General features: G+C 34.5%; 2 protein-coding genes across 3 annotated transcripts in view; one reads left to right on the forward strand and one right to left on the reverse strand.

Annotated features, from left to right (window-relative positions):
- Positions 1–20,532, reverse strand: part of ARL13B (ADP ribosylation factor like GTPase 13B) — a 43,493-nt gene that overhangs the window by 13,573 nt on the left and 9,388 nt on the right. For both annotated transcript variants that reach the window (XM_015822358.1, XM_015822359.1), the window contains exons 4-6: positions 18,991–19,240; positions 2,296–2,401; positions 204–406 (exon numbers count right to left, since the gene is read on the reverse strand). In XM_015822358.1, the coding sequence (XP_015677844.1) occupies positions 204–406; positions 2,296–2,401; positions 18,991–19,240 (559 nt within the window). The remainder of the gene's footprint in view (positions 1–203; positions 407–2,295; positions 2,402–18,990; positions 19,241–20,532) is intronic.
- STX19 (syntaxin 19) lies at positions 5,058–12,393 on the forward strand. Its single transcript, XM_015822360.2, has 2 exons — positions 5,058–5,285; positions 10,884–12,393. The coding sequence occupies exon 2, from the start codon at positions 10,940–10,942 to the stop codon at positions 11,819–11,821; it is 882 nt and encodes a 293-aa protein (XP_015677846.1). The 5' UTR covers positions 5,058–5,285; positions 10,884–10,939; the 3' UTR covers positions 11,822–12,393.

Genomic DNA, 20,532 nt, shown 5'->3' on the forward strand with positions numbered 1-20,532 from the left:
TCAGAATGGAAATGTCATTCTTAGTAGATGATCACTATTAACACCTTTCACTATGTCATATCATGTCTAATATGAAAACCCATTACTGAGTGTATTACATTTTAGATCTGTCATATTGTCTTTGCTGTACAGTACCTTGAAATCCAATCTGTAATGTACTATAAAATGTTTCATGTAAATTAAAGATGATTTACTCTACCTACCTTTCTTTCCTTATCTTCCTCACTCTTTCTGCTCGTTCTCTTTTCTCTTGTTCTTCAATGGCTTTTTGTTCTGTGATGTCTTTCTGAATTCTTTCATGTAAGGCATCAAAATCTTTTGCTATAGTGTGTAATAGCCAAAGTAAACCTTTCTTTATCGATTTGTCAATTTTTCTTCCATAGCCCACAATAGCAGAACAAGGCTCCTATAACCAATGGAAAAATCAGCACTACCCTTATATTAATATGAAATTGAACAATAAGTTATGAACTCACTGAAAATGTCTGAAAATGACTTTGCAGCACACTTGACAATGATAACTTGTTCATATTTTGACCCATCCAATTATTCCATCTCACTCGCTATGTATTAACATAGCTTTCCAGAGGCATGTAGATTCAGATTTGCCTCTATGTTCTGAAAATTACTTTTCAAAAACTGTTGCTGCTTTCAATAAACTCCCACAAGAATTTCTTGTCTTGAAATTCTAACTTTTTAAGACGAGAACAGTTAAATCAAGATTTAATTTTCCAAGAATGAAACAAATGTTCTGCCACAAAACATTACATTCTGCAGTAGTCCATCTCTGAAACCTTTTTTGTTACTTTGTTCTATTTTGTTTCTACAATAATTTAGTATCTTCCTTTTGATTATTTCATTCTATTCCTTCTTGGTCTACTTCTGCAGATATTTAGCATCCTGTGTCCATTAAACTAACTAGAGTATCTACTTTTTATCTCCATAGGTCTCCCTATCCCTTCATTTTTTTAAAAAAGAAATCCATAAAGCTTTGTCTATTATGTTTCATTACTTCCAGATTCAACAAAATGGTACTTTACGATAATAAAACAGAAAATCTTAAGTATATTTCGGAGAATTCTGATTTTTCCTTGTTTTTTTAGCAGCATTCTTTCTGTCACCATAACTCATTTAGTTTTCGTATTAATCTAAGTGAATAAAAAGCATATTTAGAACTGAAATGAATATTTTATGTTACATAAATAAACTGAAACAAGAACAAATTACATTATCATTTATTAATCTGGATGTATCTGCAAATCCCAAATCTGTAATATACATTTGAAAATAAGCACAATTTGTAATTTATTTGTTAATTATTCTTTCATTCATTCAAAAATTAGCTATTTCAACTGCTGAAGCAGCTGAAGTTAATACTTCAATGTATATGCTGCTCTATTTTCAGAAACCCTGCTCCATTTTCAGAAACTCTAGCTTATAATTATTAATATAATATTAAAAACAGAAGAATTAATGCAATTGTATTCTATCAATCCAATGCACCACTATTGAGGGGACAGTATACTTGACATCTGCATCTCTCAAGAATACCATATGGAAAGAAGAGCTTAAGACAAACCTATCATAGGTTCAAGGAATATTTGGGAGGGCTTGCACTGGTACATTCAGTTGTGCCTGGCAGCCCTACTCCTATGATTTCAACACAAGTGAAATGACACTTGATGCTTACAGAAAACATTTATATGGGGAAGGAAACATTCATATGGAGAATGTTGGCGTATCAGTCAAGAACGGTCTTCCTTCCCCAGTCAATGTGATAGTTCTTCATTTTATTAGTCAATGAAAGAAAATATAACAGAAACGTGTATTTCCATAGCATGTTGTTGCTGCTGTTATGGTCTTTCAAATCAATCTTAGCTTCTGATGACAGGTCCATGCAATTTTTTTGATAACTTTATAGGAAGTTGTGGCTCCATAACAGACCAGACAATTTTAAAAAGGCTGAACTGATTAACCTTCCCTGTTTATGAACCAACAATAGATAGTAGTACCTGAATATTAGGCTTCATCAGAAAATTCAATGCTTTAAAAAAAGTAAGCTGATATTACAGAGACTGATATTCCATTAACACTTTTCTGAGAAATGACATTCTGAAATTTGCTTATCATCCAGGTAATAAGCAACCAAATCAACTTTCTCATGGCCACCACTAATCAGACATAAAAAGACATATGATATAGAGAAAAATAAAGTGATAGAATTGCATAATTTTATTTCAAAATTTTGCCAAGCAACATATCTAAGAAAATTAATTGTATTTAAAATGCACTTACAATCTGACAGAAGCATTTGTGCTCATTGACAAGCTTTTCAAGAGATAAATATTCAATCACATCTGCTTCTGCCAAGGCACCTTCTTTGTCTTGTTTATTTGCTAATCTAAGGGGAAAAAAGATCAAATAAAACATATGGTAATGCTACCTACTATGGTTAAAAATCAATGCAAATCAATATAGATAAGCAGAATATATACAAATAACAGGACACACACAAAACATTTTTTATAGCCAAACAGAAATATTGCTGCTGCCTATTTATTAATAGTTTCTTCTCAGTGGAATAAATACAAATCACTAATTTATTTTCTCACTTTTCTTAAATGTCAGAAAGCCTATATCTTGATCAAACACATCCTGGGTGAACTAAACTCAAATAATTTTCTGCAGAAGGCAGTTAAAGCATTATTTTCCTATTATGCTTTTCCTTTCTAGAATCTACACCTCCTTAAAATGCTGCCCTTTTTAGACTAATTCTCTGAAAAGCAAATACGTTGGAATCATATTGGAAAGTGAAATTTATGTAAAAATGCCCAAGTCTGACTCTGATGATCATATGATGACAATAGGCTTACAACAGGCATGTCAAACTCGCGATGTCATGTGACATCGCACGGTCTATCGGGACTTTTTCCCCATTGCCGGCAATAGGGTGGGCGCAGTTTCGGTGTGACACATCCAGTCCGCGGGCCGGCAGTTTGACATGCCTGGCTTACAATGTTATGTTGTAAGAAAGCAACCCTATGAGCTTTTTATGGCAGGAAATTTCACTAGGTTCACTTCAAAATAAGATTGCGGTAGAAGTGTTTGTGTACTGTACATAACACAACTAATGTCACAGTAAAAGTATTATGAAATCAAAAGTTAAATTACAAAGAAAAAATATTGTTCTTGCAAGTTTTAAACTTAGAAGCAGCTGTAAGTTTAGAAAATGTCTTGTTCTGGTAACAGATAGACATTTCCAAGTTTGTGATCTACCTATATGATAAAGTTCCGAGCTGCCCTTATTTACAGACAGGTTGGCAACTCAATGGAGGAAATATGTTTGAAAAACCCCAGGATTTAAAAAAATCAGATAGAAAAGCCTATGCACAATATAGTTGATAAGATTGATCTTCCTATTTTTGTTCTTCTAAGGAAAAATATCAATTTTCATAAGTCACAGCAAAGTTATTAAAATTGTTAAAACAATATTTCCATTTCTTGGAAATGAACTAAAAAAACAGCATATTTAGGCAACATTCTTCCCTACTTGTACTTGTTATGATTTTTTTCAGTGTAGGTTGCAAATGTCTAGATCAGGCATGTCAAACTGCCGGCCCACGGGCCAGATGTGTCAAGCTGAAACCACGCCCATCCCATTGCTGGCAATGGGGAAAAGTCGTGATACATCGCACAACGTCATGTGACATCACGAGTTTGACATGCCTGGTCTAGATAAATAGTACTGACAAGATCTGCATTAAAACATTTGATTTAGAACCAAGAGCATGCTTAGTAAAAAGAAAGTGCTCTCCTTGTACTTTACTTATTTTGTTAAATTGCTCTAAAATAGCCTTCCCCAGCTCAGTGTTTTTTTCCAAATTTGTTGGACTACAAACAGAGAATACCATGATGTTGACTACCAAGAAGCATTGCACAAAAAAAGGAAATTATATTTAGAGATATACAAAACAGAAGACATCAGCTTCTCTGTAAATTTTTCCCTAAACGTAAGTTTGCAAATTTACCTATTTTGTCACCAGGCAACTATTATACCAGAATCACACAAGTAGTTATTTCATGTCTTTTCATTTGGTTGTAATAAAATTTTTATAATTGTTTAAATGAAGTTTAATTGTTCTTCCTCTAAGCAGCTTAGTACAGTATGTACTGTTCTTCCTCCAGCTGATCTGTATAATTACTCTATGAAGTGTATTGGGATGAGAGTACAAGTCCAGATTATTCAGAGAGCTTAATGTCAAAGAAGTATTTGAGAGAGAAAGAAAGAGAGAGAACAAAAACCTAGAACTGTCCACTTCATTACAATACACTATCTGCAACAGTTTTCACAACTGTTTATTTCCTCATTAATTTTAATAATGGTTCAATAATGGAATTAATATATGGAATTCAACATCATATAATTGTTTTTCCCTTCTACCACCACTTTATGTATTGAATAAATGAATAAAATGATGTGCTGTACTACATCCTCTACATCACAGCATTTCAGTTGTCAAGGATTGGTTCAGCTATATAATAATAATCTGAAAGTACAAACAGATAGCAAAATGAGTAAAACTCAGTTTGCACATAGACCATTTAAGAAAAGTCCATAATTCTCTTCAAACCTCAGCAATAATTTCAAATTTGTTTTTCTCCGTTAACAATATATTCCTTTTATTTAAAAAAAAAAACTTTTATATTTGCTTAAGCTTTGATAGTGTACATCCAAATAGCAAAAGAATAAAAATACAAAGCTAAGTAAAAGATAACAATTATTAATAAAACATCACTAAAACATAAACAAACTTTTGGTAATACATTCTCCCCTTCCTCAATGTTTTCCTTGTTTTCATTATAAGTGTTTGATGTTCAGGGACTTCATTTTTAGGAAAGCAATAGCATTAAGCAACAGGTATTTTTATATAAGCTAGAAATTACGGTAAGGAGAGAGCTAGACGAAACACTTCCTGGTATTGGCTCATTAGAATAAAAGGGCCTGCCTTGAAAGTAAGGTTGTACAGTATCTCTAACAGGCAGAACCAGATTCTCTAGGAGTAAAGTAACTAATTTGCTTTTCTACTACAGTGCAATATAACCAACTAAGACTCTCACGATCCATGGTTTTTCAAGGCACACTTCCTAAGTAATTAAGTTCTAGAGAGATTAAGCAAGCAGAAACTTTTAAAACGGGAATCACATTCCAGATCTTTATGTATGCACACATGGATAATGCAAGTGTGATATCCTTAAGTACAAAACGATACTGAAAAAGGAAGAAGGTAAGTGTACGGTGTTTATCATATACCAAATAATTTAAATTAGGAAAATGTAATATTTAATATGTATTTAAAATAGTGTTTGCCCTCTGCTAAATGTGACGTTATCTCTGTTGTATATGTTTGTAGAAATTTATTGCTTTAATACAGAAATGCTAATTTGTTAAAAGTATTTAATGCTTTAAATGTAGTTTCTTTTGAAAGCATGCCAGATTCTTCCTTCGCACAAAGTTTCCTTTTTAAAACTGAAGGGTTACTGAAAAATACATAATAGAGGTTGTGGTGTGAACAATGGATTGACTGATATTCTCAGAGACCACAGAGAGACCTGATTGTGAGGTTAACTACATCACATACAACACTAAATGTGTGTTTGTGTGTGTGTGCACACACTTCTAAATCATGTTTTGGTTTGGGAATGGTAACATGTTTATTGTACATATTTGAAAAGGAAAAATCCTTTACTAAGGATTTACTAAGACAATGTCTAAACAGGCAGTTGAGAAACTTCAGCATTTTTATTACAGGAATTATGAGAATGGGAGTGTATGTGTACATTGCTAGCAATGACATCATTTGCTGTGCATGAAAATACTGAATATAGAAACTCAACAGTTCAGTTCAGCTATAACAAAGGATACTAACAGTGTTAACATGCAAATTTAATTTAGGACCTCCATAATTTTGAATTATGTATATTATTTGAACAAAATTTATTAAAGAAGTAATATTATTTCTTTTTCTGTTAAGGTATATTTTTATCAGCATGCTGCTAAATAAATATAGTGCAATGCATTATTACTTCTCCTTTGCAGCAGACAAAATATTTGTAGAGAAGCCGCCCCTCCAACCCTGGGGATGGGAATTCACAGATTTTTAATACTGGTCAATAAATATCACACTACAATTCTACTTCTTGAAGGACTCTTACTTTCTTGTTCCCAGTAGCATTAGCATAGGTCACACATCTATGTTGATATAGCAGTGATATAGTACTCAAAACTCATGTTTGTTGTTGCAGATTGATCTAGATTGTTCTAGTTTCATTGCAAGCCATTGTATACAATAACTCCACCTCATTCTTAACCATGCTGTCTTTCTCTGGGAGCGAAATTATCTCCACCTTGTATTATTAGGATCACATATAGTACAGTAATAAACATCAACAAGGACTTTCTAAATAAAAAGTTGTGGAAAGAACAACATTTGGGCTAACTCAGGCAGAACATACTTGGATATTTTTCTCTTCTTTTAGAGTACATAATTTAAGGGCAACGCGAGATACTCAAAAGACTCAGCTCTAGAGATCACAGTCCCTCTAGAAGTTGCTGCAAAATTGTATTGATTTTTTTACATGAAAAGCAGATTAAATTATAAATTCTAATTTAATGTGACAGTAAACAAAAGGTATGGAGAGCCTTAAATTAAATTTAGTGTTTCAACTCTATTTTCTCTTCTTATTGTTTGGACATTCAGACCCCACTAAGTCATTCAACAACCAAGGTAATTTTTGGTCCAAATTATTTGTACATTTCTGATCCACTGTATATACTACTTAGAAGCAATGATTATGTAAGCAAAAAGAAAAATAAGCTGTATTATTGCAGAAAGGACTATACAGAGTTACAAAAAAAGCTTTTCAAGAAATTATAGATCATTTTTTAAATGGCAAAAACACAAAAAACAAAAAAGCATTTATAATTTGTTCCTCCATTACAAAGCAACATTAAATAAAAAGATATATTTTAAAAAGAATAGTACCTTTAAACTAAGTAAGGATGAAATAGCACAGAAAAAAATAGATTCCCTAAAAATAGGGAGTTTGAAGAGGATTTAAGATGTTGATGGCGTGTTGATTTTTTTTTTGCCATCTTACCCCCTAAAAACTATTGATTCCTTATACCGATGCTAAAGTTTGATAATGGTGTGTGTGTGTAAAGTTATAAACATAGTCCTCATTTAGGACAGGGACCATTTGCAGTCACAATAGTGATGAAGTAGTAATTTTGTAACCAATGTCCACATTTACAACCCTCATAGCATCTCTCTCTCTCTCTCTCTCTCTCTCTCTCTCTCTCTCTCTCTCTCTCTCTCTCTCTGTGTGTGTGTGTGTGTGTATACCTTTTACCACATGCATTTTTCCTTCCCCATCCACCCCACACTCCCAGACTAGAGACATTGCTTACAAAAGCTTTCTCTTCCTAAGCTGCTTTTCTCCAGAGTATATTCATAAATGTGCTAACTGCAATGTAACAAGCTCAAATGAGTTGATTAGAACCCTCTGCAGGCTGGCATCTGCTGCCTGAAATTGACAAGACCTTAATCAGTTACATGCAAACATACAGTTGTTTGCCTCACAACTGCAATAGGAAAACAGCTGGGGTAGCTCTTTCTTCACAATGTATATCTGCTTACTTCCTTCGTCTCCAATGAACATAAATGAAAACATCAATTCTCTTCTTGCTAACTATTTCAGCATTGGGGGAGCATACCAAGAGTGGAGAAGTGGGGAAAAAAGAGCTACAATATTTGCACTTTTATCAGGCTTCCTCAAGAGTTTTGAAAAGCCTCCCCACTGTTTGGATTTACCCAGATTTTTGGAGTCATATCTTTCTGACGCTGTAAAGCAAAGGAAACTGAAATAAAATTGTAAGCACAGTTGCAATCACATTATTTTTAATTAGCAATCATTTCTCTTAATGACTGAGTTGCCGGTCACAACTGTGATTGCTAAACAAAGACGACCGGTAAGACGTTATTTTGGATTTTGTACTGTTGGATCTCTGAACACTCAGAGACACTTTGCTCCAGTAGTGTACTCTCCATGCCACTCTGTCACTGGTGACCTGGAACTGGTGCTGAGCATCTTTTAAGTTTGTCCTTTGATAAAGTGTAGACGTACCATTTGAGATAACAACTGACTTCAATTGGGAAAGACAGATATTTTTTGGAAATGCTTCTAGGGAGGCAATGATATCTATTGTGGGGGACATGTCCTCCAGATGTTTAAACAATAATGTTTAAGCATGTGATATCAGGAGTCTTTCCTGGATTGATACTCCCAGGTGACTGCTGTCAACTCTACAACAAACCTGGCTGCAGCCATCTTGCTCGTTCTAGGTTGCCACACAAATGGGAAGGGGTACGGAGGATTTTTGCTAGACTAAACAATTCTGTGTCCTGTGGGAACCAAGGACATTCTGTTGGTTATGCTAGTGGGTTGGAAATTCTATTTGGAAATGTAGCTGACTGCATAGTACTGGAATGGGAAGTTTGACTTTGTAATAGTGTAACTCTTTGGAAGGAATTTTAGATTTGGTTTCACTTTTGGCTGTGCCAATATTTTGTATCCAATAAACATGTTCTTTGAGGAAGCCTCTAGCCTCAGAGTTCTGATTTATTTGGCTCTATCTGTTGGAACCATGACAACTGCATAATTGGACTAATTAATTTCTGCAGGTTTCACTTTACTCTTTCAGTAAGGACATCTGTTCTTTCTTTCTATCCCAAAAAGTGTTCCGGTATTGCTACCTGCACAATTGAGTCAACCATTTATTTTCTCTGCTGACTGGGAAACTAGGTTTTTGACAGTTTGGGAGTACTGACTGCATTTGTTTCTCCCTTTAGTGGAAGGGAGAGCAAACAGACATGAGCCCATTTGCAGTGGGCCTTTATGGCTACCATCATCTAAATGAATCTTGTCAAGACTAATTAAAATATGAATGGGAACCTTGTACTGGATGTTTTTGTAAGCCAAGACAATTTAAGTACACCTCCAGTGACTTCTTTTGCATTTCATTCTGTGACATAAATTTGAATACTTTACATACCAGTTGATTCACTTTAAGTTTACATTGGCCAACCAATGCTTGTGCTCTGGAGGTATTAAAACTAAATAAGAACTTAAGTACTTCTTGATGGCACGGGATCAAACTCCTGAATCTTCAAGAAATATTCTAAGCCCCAGAGGAGTAACTGCTATTTTTCTTTCTGACAGATACTGAGTGAATTGGCTGAAAGGAAATCTGATGAATTCTTTACTGTAGCTTTAGATTTGTGTTTGTAAGAAATATGCATCTGTGTTTTTGATTCCACAGGTGTGCATAATTTGCCAGTCTTCTATCACAGGGAGAAAACATTGCTTGTTTGCACCTTATTCTCAAAAAGAAATGCTACAACATAGATTTGTAACTAGTGCATACAGACTGGTAATATCTTAAGAAGAGGGAAAAAAATCATACAAATAATACTATAATTAAAGCAAAGGTATTTTCCAATTCTGAAGATGAAGTGGTAGTTGAAGGAAGTGTGATGTATTTTTCCTAGGAACATCCCCCCAAATACATTGTCTTTATTCAAAATGATGTATAAAGTGCCACCAATGCTAGGTGTTTTGGACAACTTTTGGAAGTAATTTGAAGTTGAAGGGTAAGGATCATTAATTCCAAGTAAAGGCATTTAGGAAGTACATAGGCTAATATTTTACAAGCAACCAAAAGAAAGAGAATTCAGTGTCTGTTCCTGCAAGCATTCATTCCTTTCCCTGCCTTGATCAGCTTATTTCTCCCATAGGGAACCACTCACGGCTTAAGAGATGCAAAACTACTACAGTTGTTTGGAAAATAATTTGGCTCAGCTCTTCAAATCTGGTCATCTATGATGCTCAGCAGTTTCCATTAATGTACCAAAGGACAGTGTTTTATTATTCATATGATTACCAACCATGGTGGTGGTAGTGGGCGGGGGCGGGGAGGAGGGAGAGGATTGAAAAAAGAAAAGAATGATGAAATGATAAAATCAGAAAGAACTTATAATAAGATGGTGATGTGGCTACAATCTTTATAATGAGCTCCTCCTGAAACTTATCATTTTATCTGCATTTTAATTCACCATTTATTTTTAAATTACTTCATTTTTCTCAATGATCATATCTTACTAAAAATAATATGCTACTGAATCTTATTTTATTGAAAGTACATTCACACTGCAGTCATGGGGGAAAGGAAGAAGTGCCAAGGTTTTGCAGAGCATTTGTACTGGAGCAACACAGGGCTAGACAAAGGGACAACCTCTTTCTCTTTCAGGAAAGAAGTATTTGGCCTTATTTCTAGAATGTATGGAAGAGATATTAGAGCTTTTCAGCTCTTTGGATTAAAAATGAAAAAGGTGCTAGGAACACAAGCATAGCATCTGTTTCCAATAACAAACTGACCTGGAACAGCAGACAAATGCTTGATTCCAATAAAAAGTACATCCGTTTTAAGAAGCTGTAACTAAGAACATTTGCAACCTCACCCATATTGAAAAACTGCACAGCCCTAATATAGGTGTATTAAAATACTAGTTTATATATTGATCATTTTAATTTGCCAAAAAAAGGATAAAATGCGGGGAAACAATAATGTATCAATATTAAGATATGAAAAATAGTGTGTATTTCAGTTTCCGGATAGCTTTCGAAACAACTTTCTAAAATAGATACAAAGAGTCTACAAGAAATTGTCTGCTACACCATGTGGCAATTTTTTGCAACAGTTTCTGCTATGTTTCTAATATGATTGTGGATTAATAAATGCTAATGAAAGTGATTTTAATTCTTAGGTATACACTGCTGACTTGGGTTTAATACTTCTGAACCTTAATACATTCATCGGAAGATGAAAGACCGCCTTCAAGAGCTTAAACTGAGAGCAAAGGAACTACAATTATTTGAAGAGAACAACCGTGTTGTTAATGCTATTAAAGAGGACCAAGGAGAATTTGAACAAGCAGCTGTTATTTTTGAAAAGGAGCCGATAACTGAAAGGTACTTGCATGAAATACAACAACTTCATAATGATATTAATCGTTTGGCAATGGATGTTCAAAAGTTTAGTCGGCAGCAGAAAAGTTTGATGGCTTCCATGAGAAGATTCAGTGTGCTTAAAAAAGAATGCAGCAATACAAAAGCAATTAAAGTTCAAGCAGAGCACATTAATAAGGGCTTGGATGATCTTTCCAAAATAGTGAAGAGGGAAGAAAAAGAACATAGCTCATCATCTGCCATTAGAAGAGTCCTCAGTTCTCAGTGTGCAGCCCTATTCCATCGTTTCCAAAATATAATGATTATGTACAATAATGCCATAACAAACAAACAAGAAAAATGTAAGGATTTCATTATGCGTCAGCTGGAAGTGGCAGGAAAAGAAGTATCAGAGGAAGAACTAAATAATATGGTGGAACAAGGGAAATGGGAAATCTTCAATGAAAATCTGCTCACAGAGGTCAAGATTACTAAAGCCCAGTTATCTGAAATTGAACAAAGACATCGAGAACTGGTCAATCTGGAAAATCAAGTGAAAGACTTAAGAGGCCTTTTTTTTCAAATATCACTTTTGGTAGCCGAACAAGGTGAAATGATCAACAGCATTGAAATGGAAATCATTAATACTCAGGATTATGTCCAAATATCAACAGAAAAGTTCAGGCTGGCAGCTAAGTATCGAAAAAAGAATCCATGTAAAGCACTCTGCTGTTGGTGCTGTTCCTGTTGCAAATGATTTGTCCTCTGGGCAATTAAAACTGAAGTTCTGGTCCACAAAATACTGTATAGGACCAAACATGTTATAGGGCTTGCTGTACTACTAAGAATATGTACGTTTTTCACATGGTATTTGCTTTCCTTAATCACATTTCCTCTCCAATGCAGAATTTGCTGAGAGAAGAATTCACTACACATTGAAAATAAGAAAAGGGATCAAATGCAAGGATTTTGCCAATATACCACTGATATACATACTATATAACGTTATTCTTTGGTAGCTAACTGAGTAATTCCTTGCTACAACTGTGAAAAGGGAAATTGTCTTGTCCTTTCTACATGCTGCTTTAAAACATAAATGTGGCACAAAGGAATATTATTATCAATTCATTATGTCACAGGTACCAGTGAAGAAGCTGTTTGAGACAAAGGCACTACTCTACTGTCATATTTAATTTTAAACAAGTTCCGTGGAATTAAATGCATCATCCTAGCAATTTTGTTTAAGTAGTTTGGATAAAGAAAAACTGCAAACCTACTGTTAATATAAGACAGGATATACAAGAAGTCTTCAGCTTATATCCATTTGTTCAGCAACTAATCAAATTTATGACCTACCAAATGATCCTCAAAGTTCCAGCCATCTCAGTACCCCTGTGGTGATGTGATTACAATCCAAGCAAGCACTCGGATATCCGGTTCATGATATGTCATGTGATCATATTTGTGACCTTCCTTGCTAGCTTCCCACAAGCAATGTCAATGTGAAAGCTGGCAGAGAAGATTGCAAGCCACTCCAGTTAAGATCCCCCAGCTTACCTACATCCATGCAGCATGCAGCATGCTCTAAGGTTTTCCTGCAGTCATAAAGGGCTATGTCATGTGAGTGCATCACTTAGCGATGGCAATCTCAGTTGCAGACATAACCCCAAGACATGTAGGAAGTGGTGGGAGTCCCAAGGCAAGGAGCACAAGGGGGGGAGATCAGGGGAGAGCTTACAAGGCCAAATGCAGGACTGCTGTGAGAGGATGGGGCAGGATGGGGATGTCTTGAGAGGTCCAACACAAACCGAGCATGAATTGAGGGAGACCCAGGAGAGCTTGGGGGTCCAGTGAGTTGGGAGAGGCTGGGCAGGGATTAGGAAGCCCAGTGTAAGTTGCAAATGAGTTGGAGGATGAGGGGGTAATGGCAAAGGCTCCACATGTGCAGGGTGACTTACTCAAGTGACTTGCAATCTTTCCTACTGCTTCCCCGTTAATTTTGCTTGTCAGAACCTGCCATAGCAATCATATGACTACAGATCCCTGTGACATCATAATTGTGAGCCCGGTTCCTTAGCACCATCCTGCCCTAACAGGAACTACAGCACTTGGGCCTGATCCCCATGCCTCCTGGAAGCAGTCACCATTTTAAGGGGCCCAAGAATTCCTTAGTGGCTACTTTCAGAGCTTTGTGTGCCAATCAGCTGCCCCCCCCCCCAATCAGCCAGCCAGAAGAAGGCTGCAGAGCTCTCCTGCCTCTTGCCTGGCTTTGGAAGCTGGCCTTTGCATGAAAGGCAGCTTCAGGACGAAGTTCTCAAAACCTTTCCCTTGCTTAACCCCCCTTTCTCCTCTTGAAAGCCACATTTCAATATAAAAACAGAAAAAGCTGGAAGGGATAGATTTCCTGATCTTCCCTCCCCACTAAATTCTCCTTCTACTCTCTCCAATCTCTACCTCTTTTAAAAATCTTACCTTGACTCCAGCTGAAAAATAGAGGAACAAAGTGACCAAGGAAAGAAAATATTTCTGCAGCTTTCTCCATTGAACTGGAAAAAAAAGTCATTTCCAAAAGTTGGAGAACGCTGGGTCCTTGCAAGCTTTACTGTCATTCTGAGCTGTAGAGCTCAGGTAGGACTTAAAAGCTAGATTATAGACTGCCCTTTATAGGCAGTCATGTGGACAGCTAAAGCTTGCAAAGACCCGGCATCTTTCATTTTGTTGCACAACTTTTAGAGATTTTTTTTTTTAAAGTTTCGTGGCTGGTCATTACTTGAGGCAGTTCATTTAACGTTGTCAAACAGGTTCTGTTAAAAGTCATAACTCAAAGTCTACCTGTATTCAAGAAGTTTTCTTTTGCAAGAAAGTTAGTTATTTAGTTTGTATAAAATATTGTTTTTCCTGAAGGAATTATTGCTTGTTACATAAACTGCCAATGTATCACTGGTATAAAAACCTCTAATATATGTATGAGAAAGAGTAAAATAAATTACACCCACATGTCAGAGAACAGGAAGAAATTGTTTTATGTTGTGATTACAAGGAATGTAGAAAAACACCTGAAACATATAACTAAAATCAAAATTAAAATTGAAGCCTGAATATTGGTTAAATTAAATCTGGAAAACCACTAAATATTGAAATGGTAAAAAGTGAACAGGCTTTCTATTTTTCTCTGTAATTATCATTGATAATTATTTCATAAATTTGAAAATTTATATTGCAGCAGTTTTATTAATCCACCTTTTCTTTGGTTTTAAAAAGGTTTCTTTTAAAATTAATCTGTCTTAAGTTCACTACATACAAGGCAAAGGAGGCTTAACTACTCAAGCATCCCTTCCTCCTAAAAAACCCAAAAGGAAATTTAATCAGGTTTACATACTGATTAAACACAATGGTGTTAACAGGCTTAGATAAAATTTTGAAATAGCTATAGGGATGTAACTTTGCTCCAAAAACAAAAATAGAATTCTTCATTGGATTACTGTAACAAAACAAAACAAAAATATCAATTTTGGGGAAATATATAACCCAGTTTTAGGTTCAAGCCTGTGTTTTTCCTCATGTAAATCAGGCTTGTAAATAGGTAGAAAACAGAAACAGAAGAAAACTAGGAAATGTTATTAACAGCATTGAAGACAATTATTACTGTAAATGAGATCTTTTTTATTGTTGTGCAAGATAATTAAAAATGTTAATAATAGCCAAATATACAACTATTACAAACATTAAGTTCCTAACTGCAGAGTTTATTTGTGTTTCGTAAGGTTTACAAAGAAAAACGCTTTTTAAAAAAGTGACAAAGCTACAGTCTACATTCAAATCAGTTTCAGTTTACATTTTGACCTCAGAATAAACAAACAAATAAAAATTGTGATTAAGGTATATGTTTTTACCACTACTAATATGGGAACAGAAAGCAAGCAAGCAAGGAACTAATTTCCATTTAAAGAATAAATTTTGGACAGTCTTACTAACATATCACTAACATATTCTCACTTGTATAAAAATGAAAATTCCTGTTTGCCTACAATAGTGTACAATATATAATCTTTGTCATTAAAATTCAAAAACAATAATTCAGGCTATTTTTTAAAATTAAATAACAGATTCCCAATTATGTGACTAAAGGAATTCTGACTTTACACAAGCCATCAATAAAGTCTGAAAACAGAGGACATTTAGAAGGCAGGAGAATAAGTATGAATTTCACACATTTAAAATAATTCATTCATAACACATTTTGGCATTTAAACTTGAGACTTATCACAAAGAGCCTAAAAAAAAATAAAGCATGAAATAATCCCCAGTAGCTGGTGATGTTTTTTGACTCTTAACAATTGTTTCCAAATCTTCAATTTATAAAAAAGAGTTATTACCTGCACATAAAAGTCAGTACTAACCAGACAGGTTTGCCAGACCAACCTAGCCAATAAACTTCATATTAATATTTTTACAAACAATATCTTCCTCAGATTAATGCAGCCTTCTAATTTAAAATCATTTGAAGAAACAGTTTTGGCAACAGTGTAGTGGAAAAGATTACCGTATATACTCGAGTATAAGCCGAGTTTTTCAGCCCATTTTTGGGGCTGAAAAATGCCCCCCTCGGCTTATACTCGAGTCAGCGGCGGCGGTGGCGGCGGGGGTGGGGCGGCAGTTCTCTGTGGGAAAATCGGTCCCTCGGCTTATACTCGGGTCGACTTATACTCGAGTNGCGGGGGTGGGGCGGCGGGGGTGGGGCGGCGGCCAGGGAGGAACAGCCAAAATGCCCCCTCGGCTTATGCGCGGGTCACCAATTTTTCCCAGTTCTCTGTGGGAAAATCGGTCCCTCGGCTTATACTCGGGTCGACTTATACTCGAGTATATACGGTATGTGTTATTCAGGAAGATTTCTATGTTTAAAGCAAAAGGGTTTTATCTAATTGTGCCTGAAAAAAAAAATTTGGTTTACATGATATATATTGGAAAAAACAGGGAGAAAAAAAGATGCTGCATCATACATCTGGGGACACTTTACTAAAAAACAGATTGTTCCATATAAACTGTCTTTGTCTTTCCCAAATGACACAGAAAACAATGTGCTGATAGGTGATAGAAATGATTCAAACATTGGCCTATGAAAAATACTAAAATACATAGTATCTTGTGATACTATGTATAATTATTGATAGTTATTTGCTATATTTTCTTCTCTAATACACAACACAATTAGTTTGGTGTAGTGCTTAAAGGCCCAAAATTGAGAGAGCAGAGTTTTAGTCTTGCCTTAGAAATAGGCCAGTTGGATGACTTTAGCCCAATATTTCTTTCAGCCCTAGGAAGAAGGCAATGACAAATTACTTGCCAAAATGTTCCCAAATCACCAATTGTTAAGTCTCATGCAAAATCCACCCCCCTCAAAAAAAAATCCTCCACCAAGATAAAGAAATAAATGCAACAATGAACAATGTGCAGTTGTATATAACTGACATAGTCAAAAGCACAAGAGGCCATTTTTAACCAACTGCAAAAGAAAAAAAGCTGTGCTCTTCCTATGTCTTGTAACATAAATAAATGCTGAGTGGACATACTTTAAAGGGAGTGGCATAAGAAAAACCAGCTAAGCAAGGCTCACTATTCATGACAGAATGCTAGATAGAGAGAGAAAAAGATAAGGAGCTGCTCAGAAAGTAACCTAGTGCTGGTCTAGGAAAGAAATGTATGTCGTCCCTGTCATTGCTCTGCTTCATTCTACCTGTTATACTTCACTGTTTTCTTTCAAGCAGACAATATTGCTACTACAACGTCTTATTTGTAAACATAGTTGTAACGGCTGTTTTTCTAGTACAATGTAAAACGCTTTTAACCTCTTTAGTATTATATAAAAATGAGAGTTGTTTAACTCAATAGAAAAATTAAGCCTACCATCACAGACTTTTTTTTCTTTTAACAATGGTTTGTGAAGTATATTACAAAGACTGGATTGTCACTTCATGCTAAACTATAACAACATTATAGTTTATGATTATGATGATAATCGGAACTGGGATTTCCAGTGTTAAGCAATACAGCTATAAAACACGATGCCATATGGCTGCACTGTTTAGCAACTGTAATCCTGACTGTCGTCAAGATCCCAGGACCGTGTGGGTCATGAAATGGGAACAGGTGGGGTCCCAAGCAACGAGCATGGGGGAAGGGGTGTAAAACGGAGTTGTTGGGTTTGTGGATGTTGTGAGTGGCACTACAGAATGTGGGTGGGCTTATAAATTGTGAGATATAATTCACCTGAACAGTAATTAACCATGATTTCTTGGGAAAAAATACTGGGAATGTAAAGGATTATAATTTTTAACAGTTATAACGCCCTCACCCTCAGTTCTAGTTCTGTGTCTAGAATCTGTATTTATATACAAGCAATTTGTGACTAAGCATTGTTGTTCTCAAACAAGTCTTTCATGCTATCTACACTATCAGAAAAAATCCTATTTAAATCTCAACTTCCTTCATTAACATATAATATAAAAAGCCCTAAAGGATTTCAACACTAATCTGGCATGAATTTTTATCAGGAATCAACAACACTTAAAGATATATCAACAAAAGTGGAAAGTCGGTCATGTTTACTTATTATCAAATCTCAATAGGTAGCTAATGCATGCTGAGCATTATATAATAGGCCTATAGCCTATTTAATCACAACCGTGGCACAAAAGGTACGGGTACAGCTAAACTATACCTCAGCTTAGGAATTACTCCACTAATAAGTTAGTGTTTAGTTTAGTTTGTTTTACTTTTAAAAACTTTTGGTGAATACCCACTGCTTTTAACATTCTGGAATTACTGAGGTAGTAAACATCAAAATCTAGAGTGGTATAAGGAAAATGCAGTTAACTTATATTATAAGGGAGGGCTTGAAATCCTTCTTCATGTTGTTGAACCAATTTTCAGCAACATAGCTAGTATGGCTGCTTTCCTAAATAATCAGTCAACATAAACAGTTTTCACAGCAAGTCATTCGAATTATTCATCAATTCTGCTTCATTATTTAAACCACATATAACTATATATTTAAATATTTTCAAACTAAAAATGTTTCTCAGAATTAGATACAAGCACATAGACACACATTAACAGTAAGGAATGTCAGTGCCGAGACTGCCAACCAAAACGCTTCAGATAAGAAGATTCTATTTGTACATGTAAAAGACTACATTTATTTTTATGGATACAATGGGTACAAATTTTCCATTGCAAATAATGAGAGTTCTTCTGGGATACAAATATTTTCCGGAGCAATTTAGTATTTGCAAATAAATTCTGCAGCAACATGAACTAAAGAGCCTATGTCTCAATGTTATTATATAACCCAAATTTCCTGCTATATTATACCCAAGAATAAAACATGAAAGAAATGAAATCTGTCAACCTATAGCAAAATACAGAAGACACCATTTTAAAAATGCCCTTCTTTCTACAAATGCACTATAGAAAAGTTCGAAACGTTGCAACCTTGTAAGGGCTTTTCTATTAAGAACATTTATGAGAAAATATTATGCATCACAATATTTCTTTGAAAATTCTATCCAATAAGAACCATCTTAACATATGGTTATTTTTTTAGATTGTTTGATAATGTCAGTTCTCAGAAGTTAATAATATTTAGAATGCATCAATTGCACCCTCTGGTGTTGGGCATGCATATCTCTTTAATGATATTTTAATAGACCATTTATATTTTAATACTGCATCAATCATTAATAGTTAAAAATAAAATAGTTATAATAATCGTACCATATAAAAACTAGCATATAAAAAAGAATACATAGAACCATTATGGGCTTTATTTATGTAATACAATTTTCCTATTATTTCTAAGTATTTCAACAGTAGTACAATCATTTTCAATATATAATATTTAAATATCTTTTAATTTATGTTACTTACACCAATACAGGTTTCCCTGATATCTTGGGATGTCTTAGAACTTCTGAGATTGTTTCTTTTGTCTCTTCCATTCTTTCCACATCACTTGAATCCACAACAAATATTACTCCATAGGATTCAGCGTAGTAATTTTTCCAAATGCCCCGGATACGTTTTCCACCTCCTAAGTCAAAAATTGTTACTTCAAACCATCGTTGTTTAAGATCAATTTTAGAAAAGCCAACTGTTGGAGCCACATCTTCAGGGGATTCTGACAAAATTAAAATATATTATGAGAGGCAGTTGTTTGATGAAGCTTGAATAAGAATTTTGATTTATTCTAATAATCTAATAATGTATTTGATTGTTTGAGTCTCCCACAGGTACATTTCAAAGAATAGGCAGTATTAAGTTATTTGTAAAAATAATAAAGGCAGGATACAAATAAATAAATAAAATAAATACATTCCCAACTTTTTATATTTTCCCCAAAACAATAGAGGGCCAGAACAGAGGGCCAGCAATTATCTGGAGCTGGGAAGAAATTACAGGGCTTCATACTTGTAGAATAAGAATAAAGAGAAGAAACATGGCGGATATTCCTATATTACATTACTCATGAATTGTACAGACATCTATAGTTATGTAATAGTTACATACAAATTATAAACCGTCCTATATATAACAATATCTAAGCAGCAGGTAAATATATTTCTATATGAAAACAAACAACATTTATTATAACTTGACCTATTGTGAATTCTGGTATGACCAATTATCCCTCATTAATTCCAAGCTATAATAGAGAACTGCTAAATATTTTACTGTACAAGTAAAAAAATATTATCAATCATTAGCTTATGAGCATATCGAAGCTAATAATTGTTTCAAAGCAACAGTAATATTAAAATAAAGCATGCTTTTACTGAAAATTTATTTCAGACTTTATCTATATTTGAAAAATTTGAATGAAACTTATTAGCCAGGATCTAGAAAATTCCATATGCAGTGTTGATACTGAGGGAACCGAATTTTCTTTTATGATTATCTTGCATGAACTGGAACTCCATAACAAACAGAGATAGACTTTCCTGACTTTAGAGAACAGTCACTTAAATCAATGGGGCAGATAAGCTTTTAGGTGTATATGAGCTCTTTTTATTCAGAGGATATATTCAGGACGTTTAGGGTATTCAAGGTATCTAAAATATGCATAACAAGAAACCAAACAACAAGCATACAATTATGTATATTTCCACCAATCAAAGAAGTGCCAAATAAAAGATGTAAGTTAAAAAATGAAATCTGCAATAGCAAAAGGCAAGAAAACTCCAGGTATATGTATTATTTATTTTATTTATTTATTATTTATTATTTATTTATTAATTGCATTTATATCCCGCCCTTCTCCTTACGGACTCAGGGCGGCTGACAATTGAATAAAATACTAACATATATACATACTTAATTAAAATTTGATTAAAACGAAATATTTAAATATGTCCAATTTAAAAGTAATTAAAACCCCCTTTAAAATCCCTCAGGCCAGTCCCGCTAGTTGGA

This window comes from Protobothrops mucrosquamatus, unplaced genomic scaffold (genome assembly GCF_001527695.2).
Source record: "Protobothrops mucrosquamatus isolate PMUCROS unplaced genomic scaffold, P.Mucros_1.0 scaffold1532, whole genome shotgun sequence".
Classification (NCBI taxonomy): Eukaryota; Metazoa; Chordata; class Lepidosauria; order Squamata; family Viperidae; genus Protobothrops; species Protobothrops mucrosquamatus.